The sequence below is a fragment of the Lates calcarifer genome, linkage group LG1 (assembly GCF_001640805.2).
Source record: "Lates calcarifer isolate ASB-BC8 linkage group LG1, TLL_Latcal_v3, whole genome shotgun sequence".
In the NCBI taxonomy this organism is placed as follows: Eukaryota; Metazoa; Chordata; class Actinopteri; family Centropomidae; genus Lates; species Lates calcarifer.
In genome coordinates, this window is record NC_066833.1 from 17,512,448 (window position 1) to 17,527,207 (window position 14,760).

The window sequence follows — 14,760 nt, forward strand, 5'->3', positions numbered from 1 at the left end:
CCATCATGGGCATTATTCGTGGGCTGCATCTCCTTGTGGATTCCTCTGAACTACAGGAGCATGTGGATGGGTTAGACATTTGTCTTTACATTTACTTTAACTTTGAGTTGGTATGAGACATTTGTTTATTTGATTTTCACGTATTACTAAGAGTTGTCACAGCACAAATAGCACTGGTGAAACAAATTCTTGTCACCACTGAGCCTTATGGCTGTATCAACTACAAACAGCTGGTATAGTGCCAAGCAAGATATATCAGAGTTTTCAAAAAATGTGTTCCTCAGTCATAATTATAATTTAGATGTTAATGTGAACACAATTAAAAGTCACAAACTGATAATTACAGTAAAGCCGATGACATGAAAGCAGCATCAGGATCACTTGCCAGCTGAGATGATTTAATGCCTTTATTGGTGGGATTAAGTCTGTGGCTTTAGATTTAACCACTACACAAGCCATCAGGCTCAAAGTTACCTGGGAATCATGAGATTCACGGTTCCTATTGGCAAAATCTCCATTGATTTCCCCCAGAATTTGTTTTTCCATCTCACATCTGAGAAGCAAAACAACAAAAACATCAGAAATAAAAGAACAATGCACTGAATTTTGTATTTTTTGTAAGTAAAATCTATAAAGATTCAGCTGGATATTAAAGAGGCTAACTGAGTTGTGTTGACTCATCTGGTAAGCCATAGTTCCCCTGAGAAAAATCTCTCATTAATTAGACAAGGTAACATACCTTGCCAGAAGGTGAAGTTCTTAGACTCACAGTGGCAGGCGGAGATGGGAGGGTGGTGGCTCACCTTTGAGACAAGATCAAATAAAAACAGTCTGACAGCTGTTGTTGTTGTTGTCAAGATTACACATTACATGCAGCACCCAGTTTGTAAATTGTTAGTCATTTTTCAAGAAAAATTGCAGATTAAAGCTCTTGAAATATGAATATTTTCTTCTTTTTTCTTTCTTATATGTGACAGTAAACAATTTTGTTACCTTTAGGGAACTATAAAGGGTGTTTTTCACAATTTCTTGACATGACCCAACAATTACTGGATTAGTCAAGAAAATAATCAGCATATCTGTTAACTGTGGTGCTGGTTTACTCTATGCCTAAATTATCAGGACTATAATCTTCAAAAGTTCAGTGAAATGTGAGAGATGTACATATAATATATAATATATATAAGTTTATATACCAGTGAGTAGTCACTTAGCTCAACCAAATGCAACACTGCAGCTTTACCTTCATAGAGAAGACACATAGTGGTAAAAAAATACTGTTCCCAGGTTCAAACAGCGGGATTTGAAGCTCTGCTTTTACAGTAACCTAAAATGAACTACATTTAAAAAAATGGTGATTCAAAAATTAACAATTTCCATGATGGCCAGACTCCATTTCTATATGATATAATGAAAAGGACTGCTAATAAGTAGACCTTGCAGTGAAATGTTTTATTTATCAGTGGGTCTTAACCTGGAGGTGGAAGGGATGATTAATAGACGAGGAAATCAGAAAAAAAAAAAAACATTCTACATGCTTTATACTACATAGAGCTATCCTTACTTTTTTTCAATTTACCTTTAATCTTTGCTTTTTTAATGTAAATTCATTGGTCATTTTTTCATACTTTAAAATGACTCAAAACAAACAAACAAAAAGACTGTGGTTGATCTGATCACAACAGGCTGAGATATGTGAAGGATTAAGAGCAGTTAGCGAGTAAAGATTGGTTAGTTTTTAACAGTCACAAGCCAAAAAGGTTGAAAACCATATGTTTTAATCTGTCCTACAAATAAGCTCAAATACCAAGAAAATGCTCATATAGAGACAATACTTCTCTTTAAAATGCGCTTCATAGTATAAAAATTTGTTTCACAAAACAAAACAATCTCTGGACAAACTTGCCTGTTCTGAGAAAAAACAGAAGCCCTTGTCCTCCCGAATACATTCGTAAGTCTCTCCAAGTAGCGGGTTGAATGGCTTACTTCCTGCTCTGTAATAAGTGGATGAGTAGCCTGAGACGGCAAAAGCAGCGACGAGAACCTGTCAGAGAGTCAAAACAAGACAGGCATCATAAACAAGACGAGATTAACCAGCTCACATTAACAGGCTTTGTCAGGAGTGAGCGAAAACATTAGTATGCATGATTTGACGCCATCAAAAGAACGAAGACGGACACAAGAGGGAGGATCCAAGGTCAGCAGCTGCATTGGAGCTTACTGCTGCCTCACAGACATGCCACTGTTGGCTTGTGACTGGCAATGTCACCTTATATATAAACAAACACAGGTAGGATAGACACAAAAACACAGCAGGAATTTAACATATGTGTTTGAAAGTCAACTTGAAAATCTTCATTTTCTGAGTCCACTATAGAAACATCACCTGAGCAAAAGAAAGTGAAGGGTCACCGTGTTCTTTAGACTCAACAGCTAACCGGACTGACATTTGATTTGACACAGTGTTCATATCTGGCAGCTAATTTACCATGCGTTCAAAAGGATCCTCAGTCTCAGCAGCCTTATCCAGCAGCTCGCTGTACTCCAGCTCTTCACACATACGCTGCAGGGTGTTGAGGGGTTCGTTGAGCTCCACAGGCATGGACACTTTGGACAGGTCCTTGCCGATGTTGTTTCTCAAGATGTTCCAGAGGTTGATGTTGCTGGTGTCAGGACATGGTGCCGGGAGGCAGGTGCGTCGCCCGTTACGGAAGGCACTGCCAGCAAAGTCTCCATTGGCCACTGGGAAATCAATACCACCTCATTAACAGTCCACACGTTACAACATTAGCTGTAACAGTCTGTGCTGCGCTTTGAAACATCTTAGTAATATAATAATAAGAATCGTTATTAATCTTTTAAAACTCCAGGTCACTGCAGCACATTAAAACCAACTCATCACAAAATCATCTATGAAATCTAATCAGATGGGGAAACTGCAACAATGAGTTAATCAATAGTTTAGTTAACTGACAAAAAATGAATCAACAACAATTTTAATTATCTATTTATCCTCACTTTTCAAGCAAAAATGCCAAAAATTCTCTAATTCTTCTGTGACTTTTATTCATGGCTAGATTAACCTCCTCAGGTTTTCTGTGTGTTAATCACTTGATACAAAGAAGAAAAAAAAATAAAGCAGTTTGATAGAACACAAATGAGATCAATATAAACAATTAAGATCTCAAAAATAAATTTTTGACATGCAGACCTCCTACAAGACCATGATCACAAGATAGAGGTTGGAGGACTCCACATAACTGATCCTATACTTCAGTATTTAAAATTTTTAACAAATTTGCAATAAGTCAAATTATTGAGGCCCAAGTGATAAATCTGAGTAAATCTGAGGCTTTTGGGTGCCATGGGCAGTTGCTTGCCTTGCCTAGTTGGTAATCAAACCTTTCTTTTATCTGTCTTATTTTAAAGTAGAGTGAACATATCCAACTGTTGACTGGATAAAGGAAGACATCTAAAGTTGTCACCTTGGACTTGGACTTATTGTTTTATCAATTTTATGACATTTTATAGTCAAACAATTAGTTAATCAAGAAAATAATGATTGGGGTGATTGATAAGTGACCTAAAGTAGAAGAAGATGAGTAATTATGCATTAAGTTAAAAGTCAGTAACTTTTGTGGTATTTCTGTTTTGCGTGGTTGAAGTCAGCACTGTCTGAAAAAACGGTCCAAATGGAGAAAACGGTCAAAATGGAGACCACTGAGCTCCTCCTTCAGAAGAGGTAGTCGTCTGAAGGTGCCAAATCAGGTGAATAGCAGGATGACTGTGCGAAGGTCGATGTCGTCCATTTTCTGTCTGTACTGACTTGCAATTTTCAACTACCCAAAACGAGAGCTGTTTAACTTCTACCTTAGGCAACGAATTCACCAATCACTCCTTGTATTAGAAAAAAAAAAATCATTAGTTGCAGTCTTAAGCAATAAACACTAACTGGACCAGAATAAAATGGGTAAAGCCTATTCAAATAAAATCAAATCCAAGCCAAATTCTAGCAGAATCAGTACAAACCCTCTTAAAACATAGTTTTAAGAGGAGATTTAAAAGTTTAGCTTGATTGATTCAGTCAGCTTCCCGAGGACATGCTGTTCCAGAGCCTCGGAAAATTGACTGCAAAAGCTCTGTCTCAGGTTATTAGCCTGGTGCAATGCAGAGTCTGGAATAGATAAAATACATTAGCCTGAGGATCTTGAGAAGCTTCATACAGACTTGAATGGGGCTAAAAGGTCAGGCCACTACGAACCTTAAAACAAATCACTAAGATGTTAAGATCAGACCAAAAACACTGACTGGAGTGTAAGGACGCCAACAGGTGTGATGTGGTCTGTTGCTGTAGGGTTATAGTTACATTGAAATGAAAGTGTCTCTATAAGAAAATGTGTAATAACATTTTTAATACTTCCTTTATCTAGTTCTTATGTAATTCCTATATTTTTCAATCTCCCTGAAATAATATTACCAATGCCAGTACTTTTCCAGACTTGGCAGACCTTTTCTGGAACCTAGAGAGTTTTCATCATCATGAGATGAGATTATATATCTCTGTGTGGTACGTGACAAAGATAGAGAAGGGAGATCCCATCCCTCCTTACACAGATAGCTTTCATAAAGCCTAAGAGAAGCCCTTGGCACACAGCAACATTGCAAAGTCAAGAAGAGAAGAGAAGCACAGTTGATCCACTGAGTGGGATCCTCTCCTTTATTAATTTTTTCCCCATTTCTAACAGAGAACCACAGAAGCTTGGTGTTGGCTCGTGATGGCGTGGAATTGGACCTACTTTGTCTGGAGACGTTATCAGTCACACTGGCGTTGTCCTCGGAAATGTTATCGCTCACATCACTGACATATGACTCATCGTCTGAGCCCTGTGAGGAGGAACAGGTACAGAGCGGAGTGAGTCAGTGCAGCCGAGTACTACACAAACTGATCAGAACAGCAGAACCGCATTAGCCTCTCTCTCTCTCTCTCTCTCACACACACACACACACACACACACACAGTTACTGCAGTTTGCCAGTGGCTAGCAAACTGCAGCAGTCGCCGGCTATCTGTCCCACTGCAGCGATCATGAGATGAGACACTGCAGCATTTTCATACTTTATATTTAGCAAACACAATGAGGCCACTGATGCCACCAAAGAGGAGCAGATTGTAGCCACTCGCTGTAATAGCCTCTATTACGGCCGCCTGCTGCTGGTGAAGGTTTGCCTGACAGTGTTATGCAGGTCTGAATGTGTCTGCTGTTGGTGCTACAGGATGGGGAGGTTGATGAATTTCCTCTGTGAGCAATCCTTCAACACGGCTCAATGCATGCCTGGGGAGCTACAATGCTTAATGGCTCTTCAGAGACCACATATATTTGGAACAGGGTGTTCACAGGAGTTAAAATGGGAGACGGCAGAAATGACCGTTTCAACTGATGGACCAAACAGCCCTTTTTTTTTTTTAAAGTTATTTTTTGGGCTTTTCACCTTTATTTTGACAGGACAGTAGAGAGGAGACAGGAAACAGGGAGAGAGAGTGGGGGAATGACATGCAGTAAAGGTCCAGCCAGACCAGGAGTCGATCCGGGGACCAGCTGCTCAGAGCACTTAGGCCCATGTGGTACGTGCCCCAACCATTTGGCTATGGGTGCGCCCCCAAACTGTCCTTTTAACAAAGCTAGAAGCTGCAAATCAAGACACACAGACGGAAGAAGAGTGTTATTACTCTGAGAAACAACTGAGGGATTAAGCCTCAGGGCAGATTAAAAAAAGAAGCCCTCCTGTATGCACAAGTTTGTTTGAGTTTCTGTTACACGCTATCTCTACTTTTCATGTTGCCCCCATTAATTGCTGACTAACTCCAGCTCCACACACAACAACTGCAGTGACGTTTTATCTGGCTTCCCAGCAGCAGGGCTAGTTTGACTCCCCCCACCCCCCTTGATCTACTCCTCATGGTCCATACTGTTGTCTCAACCGTCCCCCATTATACCTCATTCTCTGATGAGCTGGCTGACAGAAGCACTTCCTGGGCATCAAAGAACTCTGAGACAGACTCCGACATGGAGAGTCGGCTCTCATTAGAGGCCTGCTGAGTCAGAGGGATCCCCATCTGTTCCCCAGCCTGTGGGCAAACACATGCAAAACACACGAGATGTTCACTGTTACTTGCTATGGTGACAGTTTCAAGAACTAAAACAGCCCTGAACAAACACAGACACTGTCATAAGACAACATGGAGTTCATCTTGCAGCATGTGTATCCTTGCCAAAGGGCAAGCTCCCTTCCATCGCTAATTAGTAATTTTTTCCATTAACCTTGATGTCAGGTTCTGCATAGAATAATGATCCTTTAAGCTTACCTGACATGGCGTACTGGAAAGACCATCAGTCTATAAGGACAGGAATCAATAATGCAATTGACAAATGCAGGAAGCAAACACTACAACTACCTGGCCAGCCTTGGGAGCTGCGGTGCTTCATCAACATGGGAGTCAGAAATTAGCTTTGTCAGTGACAGACTGACCACAGTGACCTACCTCATCAGGCGTGGAGATGATGTTCACACTGACAACTTGTTCAGTCAGGACAGATTCAGAATGGATGCGGTTGAGTCGAGTTCGAAGTTCTGCGTTTTGGGACAGGGCCTGGATGATGAAAAATTTGGATTATTTTTCCAAATTTCACATGAAAATGTAAGTTGCACTCAGTTTTATTTTAGTGGCTGGAAGAAATGACTTCCTCACTACACCTGGGAAAAACACTGCTTTCATCTTTAAAGACGTCTGTTTAAAGCTGGGGACTTTAAACCCCAATAAAGACACTGAGAGCACATTGACCTTACGGCATCTTACATTTTTCTTTTAAATTGTGAAAAATGTTGTACTATATTGAGGGTTTTATTTGATGAACTGGATGCTGACACTTTGAAATTCCATTGATTACAAAAGAATATTAAAAAAGAAAACATTTTTAAAAGGTATAGTTTGGATTTGGATTCCATCTTCATTAGTAGTATAGTATTTACATGCTGTACGTATACTGATAAAGAGTTACTGGTAGTGTTATTTCTGTTGATTCTAGCTGTGAACAGACTGCTTAATAAAGCAACTACACTGTAGCAGATGGTGGACGAAATCCACGGTCCTCATTCTGTCCACAAAAATGCATCCCAAAGTCCAGTCCATGGTCTTCTTAATATAAAATTAATTCTTTGTATTTCTCAGGACAATGTTCCCTTGCCATGCCATGGTGGAGTGACATATCATTGTAGTCGCATGTAACCAGTGATGTAGAAGCGTACTACATGCAGGGTGTGTCATGGTACCTTGACGTCACTGTTGGGCGCGCTAATAGCGTTCAGTACTCTTTAAGCAGCTATAATCAATACATTATATTAATGATGGTATAACATCATGTAGGTCATTAGGGAGTCATTCATAGTAATGGGTCATTCATAGTAATGAGCCCACAGAGCTATCACCTGCAGCTCCCCTCAGCTCTGCAGAATGTTTTAGCATCTGTGAGCTCATTGTTTTGATTTGAAGGCAGACAACTTGGACTGTTCAAGCACAAAACTGGAGACAGTGAATGAAAGATAGTTGCCCCATTGCTACCCAACTAACATCTAAATAGGCAACTGTTTACTAACAAGTCATATCAGCATTACAGTGAGGTGATAATGTGTCAAAGTTTTCTTTACAGCTCATTTTAGTTGCCCTCAAGAGGCCAAAAATTCAGTCATACAGACATGTGTAAATAAAACATAAAAAAATTCTAAATTAAGACAATAAAATCCCTCACTAATTCCCAGCAGGAATTAAAACAGCTGACATCAGCAGCTGTAGCTAAACAGCCATGAGTCCTGAAACTTCCCACAGAGCTTTGCCACCAAATCCTGACCTCCAGCCTGTGACAACATTGTCATACAAGCATCCAATTAGGCACAAAGCTGAGATAAAGCAGAAACATTTCACTGAAATGATGTCAACTGTTAGCAGGAGAACAGTCCAATTAAATCACCGGGGTAGAGAGACAGCCCTAAGGAGCAGAGTTAATGAACTACAGTGCACATTTCTCTCTCTCACCAATTAATATGGGAAAAGATGATTGGACTTTCACAACTTGCTTGCCTCTCATCTCCACGCATCATCCTTTTTAATTGTGATTAGCATGACTACTTTGGAATAAACTGCAGCTTGTGTGTTTTATCTGACAGCCCATCATCATGAGCATAGCTAATAACATGACAACTACAAAATGGGTTTGAGTTTAAAGACACCAAAGAAACATTGCTCAAATTACTGCTGTAATTTCCTCAGTGATGTCCCAATCGATCTTGGTAATTATATGTTAAAACAGCATCACACTTAGAATTAAGAATATAAAGTAGCCAAACACAGTATGTTTGACAAAAGGTCTAGATTTACTAGTCCTAAATAATAGGAGGAGGGAGACATCATGGGTAATGGTTACAGCTGGCTTATTACCTGTGACAGAGACTTCCTGAGAGAGTTGATCTGGGCTGACTGGTCTGACTGCTCCTGGTCAGAAAGAATCTGTTTGATCTTTTCTTTCTCTATGGCCACAGTGTTGAAGGCCGACTTCAGTAGAGAGTGAACTGTGCAAGGAAAGAACAAAAGCAGAAGTTAATATCCTTCCCAACCTTTCACAAGGACAGTTTTTTCCTTGAGCTTCTTTGTCACAATCCTAAAATGAAAATCATTATTCTCAAAACACTGTGTGAAACTCTCTCATCTCTTCCTCATTTTCTAAAGCCGTACATGCATTTCAAAAACTGATTTTAATGTTTGATTTTAAATCCTGTGCTACTTAGCACCTGTGTTGTGTTTTTAGCTTTCCACGTTCTTTTATTTAACTTGTCATGTAAAGCACTCTGCATATGAATAAAATGTGTTTTCTTTATTAAGATGATCACACAGTTATAGTCAATTAACCCAGTGACTCACTGAGTTAGCCTTGGCGACCAAAACTAAATGGATGTCACTGAATCCCAAGTTAAGGTAATTGCTGAGATCGGGGATCATGGTGACGTTATTACAAAACAAAGTCCAGCTGGAGAAAACTGAGAGGTCAGATTATCATACAGGTTGTAAGGCTGTAACAAGTCAACAGTTTAGTGAAATTTGCTAAACCAGATGAAACGGAGAAAGTGATCACACCTAAACATTATCAATGATTCCCTCACTGCACAGGAAAACTGCTGAAAGTATGGAGGATCACTATTGAACTAACAAGTGGTGGATTTTTACAACCTTATATTTGGGTAAAATGTTACAGATCACCTTTATTTTATCTTCTAATTAGGTTTGGCTAATCAGGAGGTTAACATCTAATCGGTCTTAACTTCAAACTGCTTATGTTTAATACCCGTGACAGAATCCTTTTTAGTGATTTTGATCTGTGCTACTGTATGAAAATAAGACCCAGATTGCTGTAAACTGCCTTCCTACCCTTCTGTGCGATGGTGCAGAATTCCTCCTGAAGTTTAATGTAGTCACTGGCGCACTCTACGCTGTCTGTCAGTCGGGAAACGGGAGGTTGAAAGTCCACCAGCTCAGCACACAGGTTGGGGTTGGATGAGTGGAGACGGACAGGGGACATGCTGGCAGACAGAGGGACCTGGAGAGAGATGAGGAGGACCACTGTCAACCACCCGAGAGGCACAGAAATACTCATGTGTTGCGTCTGACAGCCAGAACAAACCACTGACCACATAGCATGTCAAACTGACTTTGAATTTCTTGCTGTAGCTGTATTAATTTCTAAGGTAGACTACTGAGGAGGCTTTATTCCACCACTAATCTGCTCATGAAAGACAAGTGTATTAAAACCCCCTGTATGAAAGCACATTTAGTCTTTTCAGGGAGTACAGATTAATATATTAAGCAAAACAAGGGTGAATTAGCAAAGATGGAAAAATCATTACTCAGGCCATGACACACCACACTAATAAGTGCCAACTGCAGTGCAGACTAATTAAACAACAAAAAAGAACAAAAAAAAATGTTTTGTCTCAGCTGTGTTTGTGTAACAAGCTCCCCTCTTAAAAGGGGAGCAGAGAGCAGTAGGGTTACAATTTTCATTTAATGTAGTTAAGCTGTAGTTAACTTGTCTAAGCAGCCTGGAGTTCAGATTCTTCAAAACTCAGAGATGGTTATTCAATTTATACTGATAGAAGCTGCTTGTCCTCACATTTGAGAGTCTTAATGCTGTGAAAGGCATTTTTCTTGAGAATTGACTCATCAGCTGTCAGTACTGTTAAGGATCTAATCAATTAATCAGCTACTGCATGTTAAAACATGATTAAAATCCTGTGCGTGTTTGTGTCCATATAACAGAAACAGTGTAGAAATCTGAAGAGAGGTACCTGAAGCTGGAATTTTGCGTCTTTGCCAACACTTTTTGTTCTCCATCTTCTGTTCAAGCGCTTTTCTTTCTTTGACAATTCTACACAATTGGTCTTTGTGGCACGCATGGATCAAAATATGCAAAATGGGGTTAATAGGACAAACACATCACAAAGAAAGACACAGACTGATTGCAGTGAAATTACAAAAATAAGACAGCATGCCCGCAAATGAAGTGCAGACAAAAGCAAATGGAAAGTGTGGTGTCAAAAAAGGCATTTCAGCCAAAAATAGAAAAAAATGAAATTTGTTTGAATCTGATCAGTTAGAGAAGCAGGGTATCAAGGATGAGGTTTTTAAAGACTACACCCTCCTTAGACTGACACACTTACGTCATTAACTGACTAAAACAGGCCTCTGAGAACCTCATAAACACAGAGAACTCTAAATGAAACACCATCTAAATTTCTTCTCCCGCTCGCTTGTATCAGTGGATGTGTTTGTGTCTGTTTTACCTGCATATCTGTGAAGTTGGGTGCTGACTGTGTCCTTTGTAGAATCTCCAGACTCTGCAATAACCGGCTCAGCTCAGTCAGGTTGGACTGGCACCGTGCAAGCTCTGAAAATAAAATTCACACCCACACACGCACAGAAACACCTTCAGCAATATGTGTCATGAAATGGGCATCAATCCTCTGCTCAGGGGTTTCGAAAGACTTATCACGAGGCCCGAGGCTTGATTTAATACACTCCTTTGTAAAATCTGATTTGTTGCCAGTGTAAGGTGGAAAATTGCTCTTACCCTCTGCACACTTGTCCATCTCCTCTGACTCCTGCAGCCAAGCAACCACCTTGCTCTGGCCGTTGCTGTAGGAGGCAGGCAGGCTGCTGTTGCTGCTGTTGCTTGGGGCCACCGGCTGCCACGGCAAGCTGCTTGGCTTGGCCTGCTGTGGTGTGATACAAGAGCAAACACAGAGTCAATGTACATGACTGAATGAAAAATGTGGAGCATTTCTAGGAGCTCTTCAGACAGCATTTAAGAATAAGAGAGGTGATGCTCATCAAGCAAATCTTAGTCATATCATGAAGTTGGGGTGAGCAGGTGAGCTACGTTTCTTTTGTGTGTGAAAGCCCTGGCAGTCTGGGCAAGGTCTAATTTGTATTATAAATTTTCTTGAGAGTAACTCATAAGTGACATGCGTAAAACATGAAGGTCAGGTTCCAGTTTTCCAGACCCCAACCTGATATCTTTGATACAATCCAAAATCCACGTCTGCAATGACATGAAATGAGGAAAAAGTACAGAAAAGCAGCAGATGCTGCCAAAGAAGTAAATATTTGGCATTTTTGCTTGATAAATGCCTTAATCAGAACAGCTCTAGATGAATTTTTAGCACTATTCTGGATAGAAAATCATTACTTGTATGTGACTCTTTGGGGCCCTTGAACAGCCCACCTGCAACAGCTGCAGTGAGTCTCTCCAGAAGCTCACAGTGAAGGACAACTGACAATTTTTAAACAACTTATGAAATACAGCAGGTTGAATAATGTGTAATATTATCTGCTTCTAGGAGCCTGTACAAATGCTGTCTAAGGTTTTTGCAGGACATGTCTTCCTTCTGAGTCTTCAGTGCAGCAGTTAATTGTGACTCTAGGACTGGAGTCTTTCATTTAAGCTTTTCTACAGGGAGCGCTCATCAGGCTGCAGCCAGATGCTCTGAATCCAGATCCTACTGATCACCTCTAATGGCCTGAATGAGGCACAGAGTATCACTCCCACGAGAACCTGCTCTGGCTGCATCCTCACATTTACTCACAAATCAGACACGTTGACAGGGACCAGAGGTTCACACTGAACTTGTAACAGTCCCGACAAACAATCCTTTTGTGTTATCCTAATGATCTGGATACAATTATTTCCCCCGTTGGCTCTATTGCGCTAGGCAGATATGTGTCTACACATTCACAGCCATTAATCTGACAATTAGCCACATGATCCAGCAGACAGATCAGGGGCATGGAAACAAAGTGTTCAAATCGCACCTAGTGAAACAGTGGCTTCCATATATGGATACTTGGATACAGGCCTGCTACAGACAGGTGACAAAAGAAAAAGAAAAACCAGCACAATGTAAGGTTTTGGGCTTCCACAAGCCCCCAGAACAGCTTCAATGCTCCTTGGCATTGTTACACATCAAAACACATTGTTTTGATGGTGGTGGTGGAGAGTGTTCAACTGGGTTGAGATCTTTTTATACTCAGACTACTCAGTTCCCCTTGTGCCCTATGAATAAGGGCACTGTCATCTTGTTCCTGCCCTCATTTTTCAGGTTTTCCCTTTAATTTGTCACCCATCTGACTAGGATTTGTATGGAAATGTAATGTCAAATTAAGACACACTGAAAAGAAAATATTAAACACCACAAAGTCATCTGTGACAAGTTATCAGGTGAGGGTGATCAAAGCAGCACAGAGGCAGACACAATCTTGTTTGACCATAGAGTCTTCACTGTCTTTACTGTGAGTGTTCAGTGAATTTTACGTCCTCTCTTCTGGATGATATTTTGGTAGACTATCCCAGTTTCCAATAAAAAACAGAACAAGGCGATCTCTCATTCCCAATGACATACCCTTCTTGAATAAGTAAATGCACTCTGCTCAGAGCACAGCAAGAGACTACTTTTAAGCCTGACACACAGAAGTAGTATAGGTATGAAAAATATTCAGACTGGTCTGTTAAGAAAGGTCCATATCAACATTAAATCTGTAGTGTAGTGTTTTACAGTACAGAGTGCATTTTTTACTAATTAGATGGGAGAGTGCAAACCAATTTCCATACAAGGATAAAAAGCCAGTTCAAAGAGATTTTCTTGACAGAATTTGAGAGCACTTACAGTACTGTAGTGGTGTTTTCAGGGGGTGGGAGGACTCACCTTTGCTTCATGTACCACACTTGCAGCAGGTTGGGGGGACTCCATGGCAGCCGGAGGAGGGAATGTTCGCATGGTGGCCTCCCGGGGAGATCGCACAATCTCGTTCTGCCTGTAAAGCCGGTGATGACGCAACTTGGACACCCAGGCATCAAAGATTTCTTGAGATTTGACCTAAAGAGGAAGAGCACAGAGAGCTTTGAATTCTGTTCTGTTTGAATTCTGACCTCGGTGCTAAAATGACCTGACTGACTCTTCCAATCAGCGTTACCTTCAAGTGGTAGATGTGCTCCTCAGTGTCCAGGTCGATACGGCGGGCCCTCTTTTTGATGGACATGACTGAGAGGCCGACGTCAATGCTGCCATGCAGTTTACCTTTCTGGATCTAAGGCAAGTGAGAGACACATTTTTTCAGTTAACCTTTAGTCACATTTTTCAAATAATATTTTTATCGGTAAATACATTTACAACAAACTTCTTTCACATCATAAATCCTTACAACACCACCCAGTGTGTTCAGTCCTCACACCTTTAATCAGGAAAAATTAATACAGCCAAACAGCTAAACAGTTATGATTGGTTATGATGATTAATTAGATTAATTAGTGGAGTCATAGTCTATTTTGCTAAGAAATAATCATTTAAGTCAGTGATTCCCAAAAAAGTCTACTTGTAACCCAGGGACTTCATCAGTTGCCCAGGGGTATGTGGAAATATTGTTGAGTTTCTCAGCTAATTTGAGAAAAAAAATGTTTTGGCAAAAAGCATATGTACATATTTATATCTAAGAGGACAATAAACATACAAGATTACAAATTGGTGTGATGGTGATCCTCAGATTATTTATTGTAGCAATAAGTGATTAACAAGTAGCAAAGTAGCACATATGGAAGAAAAACAAAGAAAGACCACATTTCAGGAACCCTTTCAGGATTCTTTTAGTATTGTGACAGTATCTACTTTTACACAGTTGATTGTCAGTGACTGAGCTCATCTGAAAGGGAAAAAAAGTCAAATAATCACTTCACTTTTCATCAGCATTCAGCTTTTTTGTATCATATGATAGAAAATATCTTTGGACGAAACAAGTGATTTGAGGATGGCCTCTAGGAAATGTTGCTGGACATTTTTCATTTTCTGAGGTTGAATATGCCTAACAATTCATCAGTGAACCAAGAAAACAGCTGGATTAATCCACAGCCCTGAAAACAGCACTGACACCAATGATCATTTATGTACTGAATGAAAATCTGAAACACTCTTAGTAAAGTGAATACAAACAATCCAGAGTTTGCAAGCTATTTCTCCTGCTTCTTGACAGTCGTGTTTCATTCTCATTTCGTCATCTAAATTCTAGTTTTCCTGCGAAGTGACATGGCATACTAAAACACTGAACTGAACATCATGAACCGTGTTGCTGATGTTTCTGCTGACTCATTGCCAAGCCAAGCTGATGTC

The 14,760-nt window shown here is 40.2% G+C and overlaps 1 protein-coding gene across 5 annotated transcripts in view; it reads right to left on the reverse strand.

The window, feature by feature from the left end:
* The window catches only part of osbpl6 (oxysterol binding protein-like 6), a 36,690-nt gene that overhangs the window by 5,723 nt on the left and 16,207 nt on the right, over window positions 1–14,760 (reverse strand). For 2 of the 5 annotated variants that reach the window (XM_018675806.2, XM_051071273.1), the window contains 15 exons: window positions 13,574–13,687; window positions 13,306–13,476; window positions 11,175–11,319; window positions 10,888–10,991; window positions 10,393–10,485; window positions 9,476–9,644; window positions 8,492–8,622; window positions 6,542–6,649; window positions 6,365–6,394; window positions 5,996–6,127; window positions 4,797–4,884; window positions 2,489–2,742; window positions 1,907–2,044; window positions 740–803; window positions 475–553 (listed from right to left, as the gene is read on the reverse strand). In XM_018675806.2, coding sequence (XP_018531322.1) covers window positions 475–553; window positions 740–803; window positions 1,907–2,044; window positions 2,489–2,742; window positions 4,797–4,884; window positions 5,996–6,127; window positions 6,365–6,394; window positions 6,542–6,649; window positions 8,492–8,622; window positions 9,476–9,644; window positions 10,393–10,485; window positions 10,888–10,991; window positions 11,175–11,319; window positions 13,306–13,476; window positions 13,574–13,687 — 1,820 coding nt within the window. The remainder of the gene's footprint in view (window positions 1–474; window positions 554–739; window positions 804–1,906; window positions 2,045–2,488; window positions 2,743–4,796; window positions 4,885–5,995; window positions 6,128–6,364; window positions 6,395–6,541; window positions 6,650–8,491; window positions 8,623–9,475; window positions 9,645–10,392; window positions 10,486–10,887; window positions 10,992–11,174; window positions 11,320–13,305; window positions 13,477–13,573; window positions 13,688–14,760) is intronic. The other 3 variants (XM_051071274.1, XM_018675807.2, XM_018675809.2) reach the window with 3 other exon arrangements.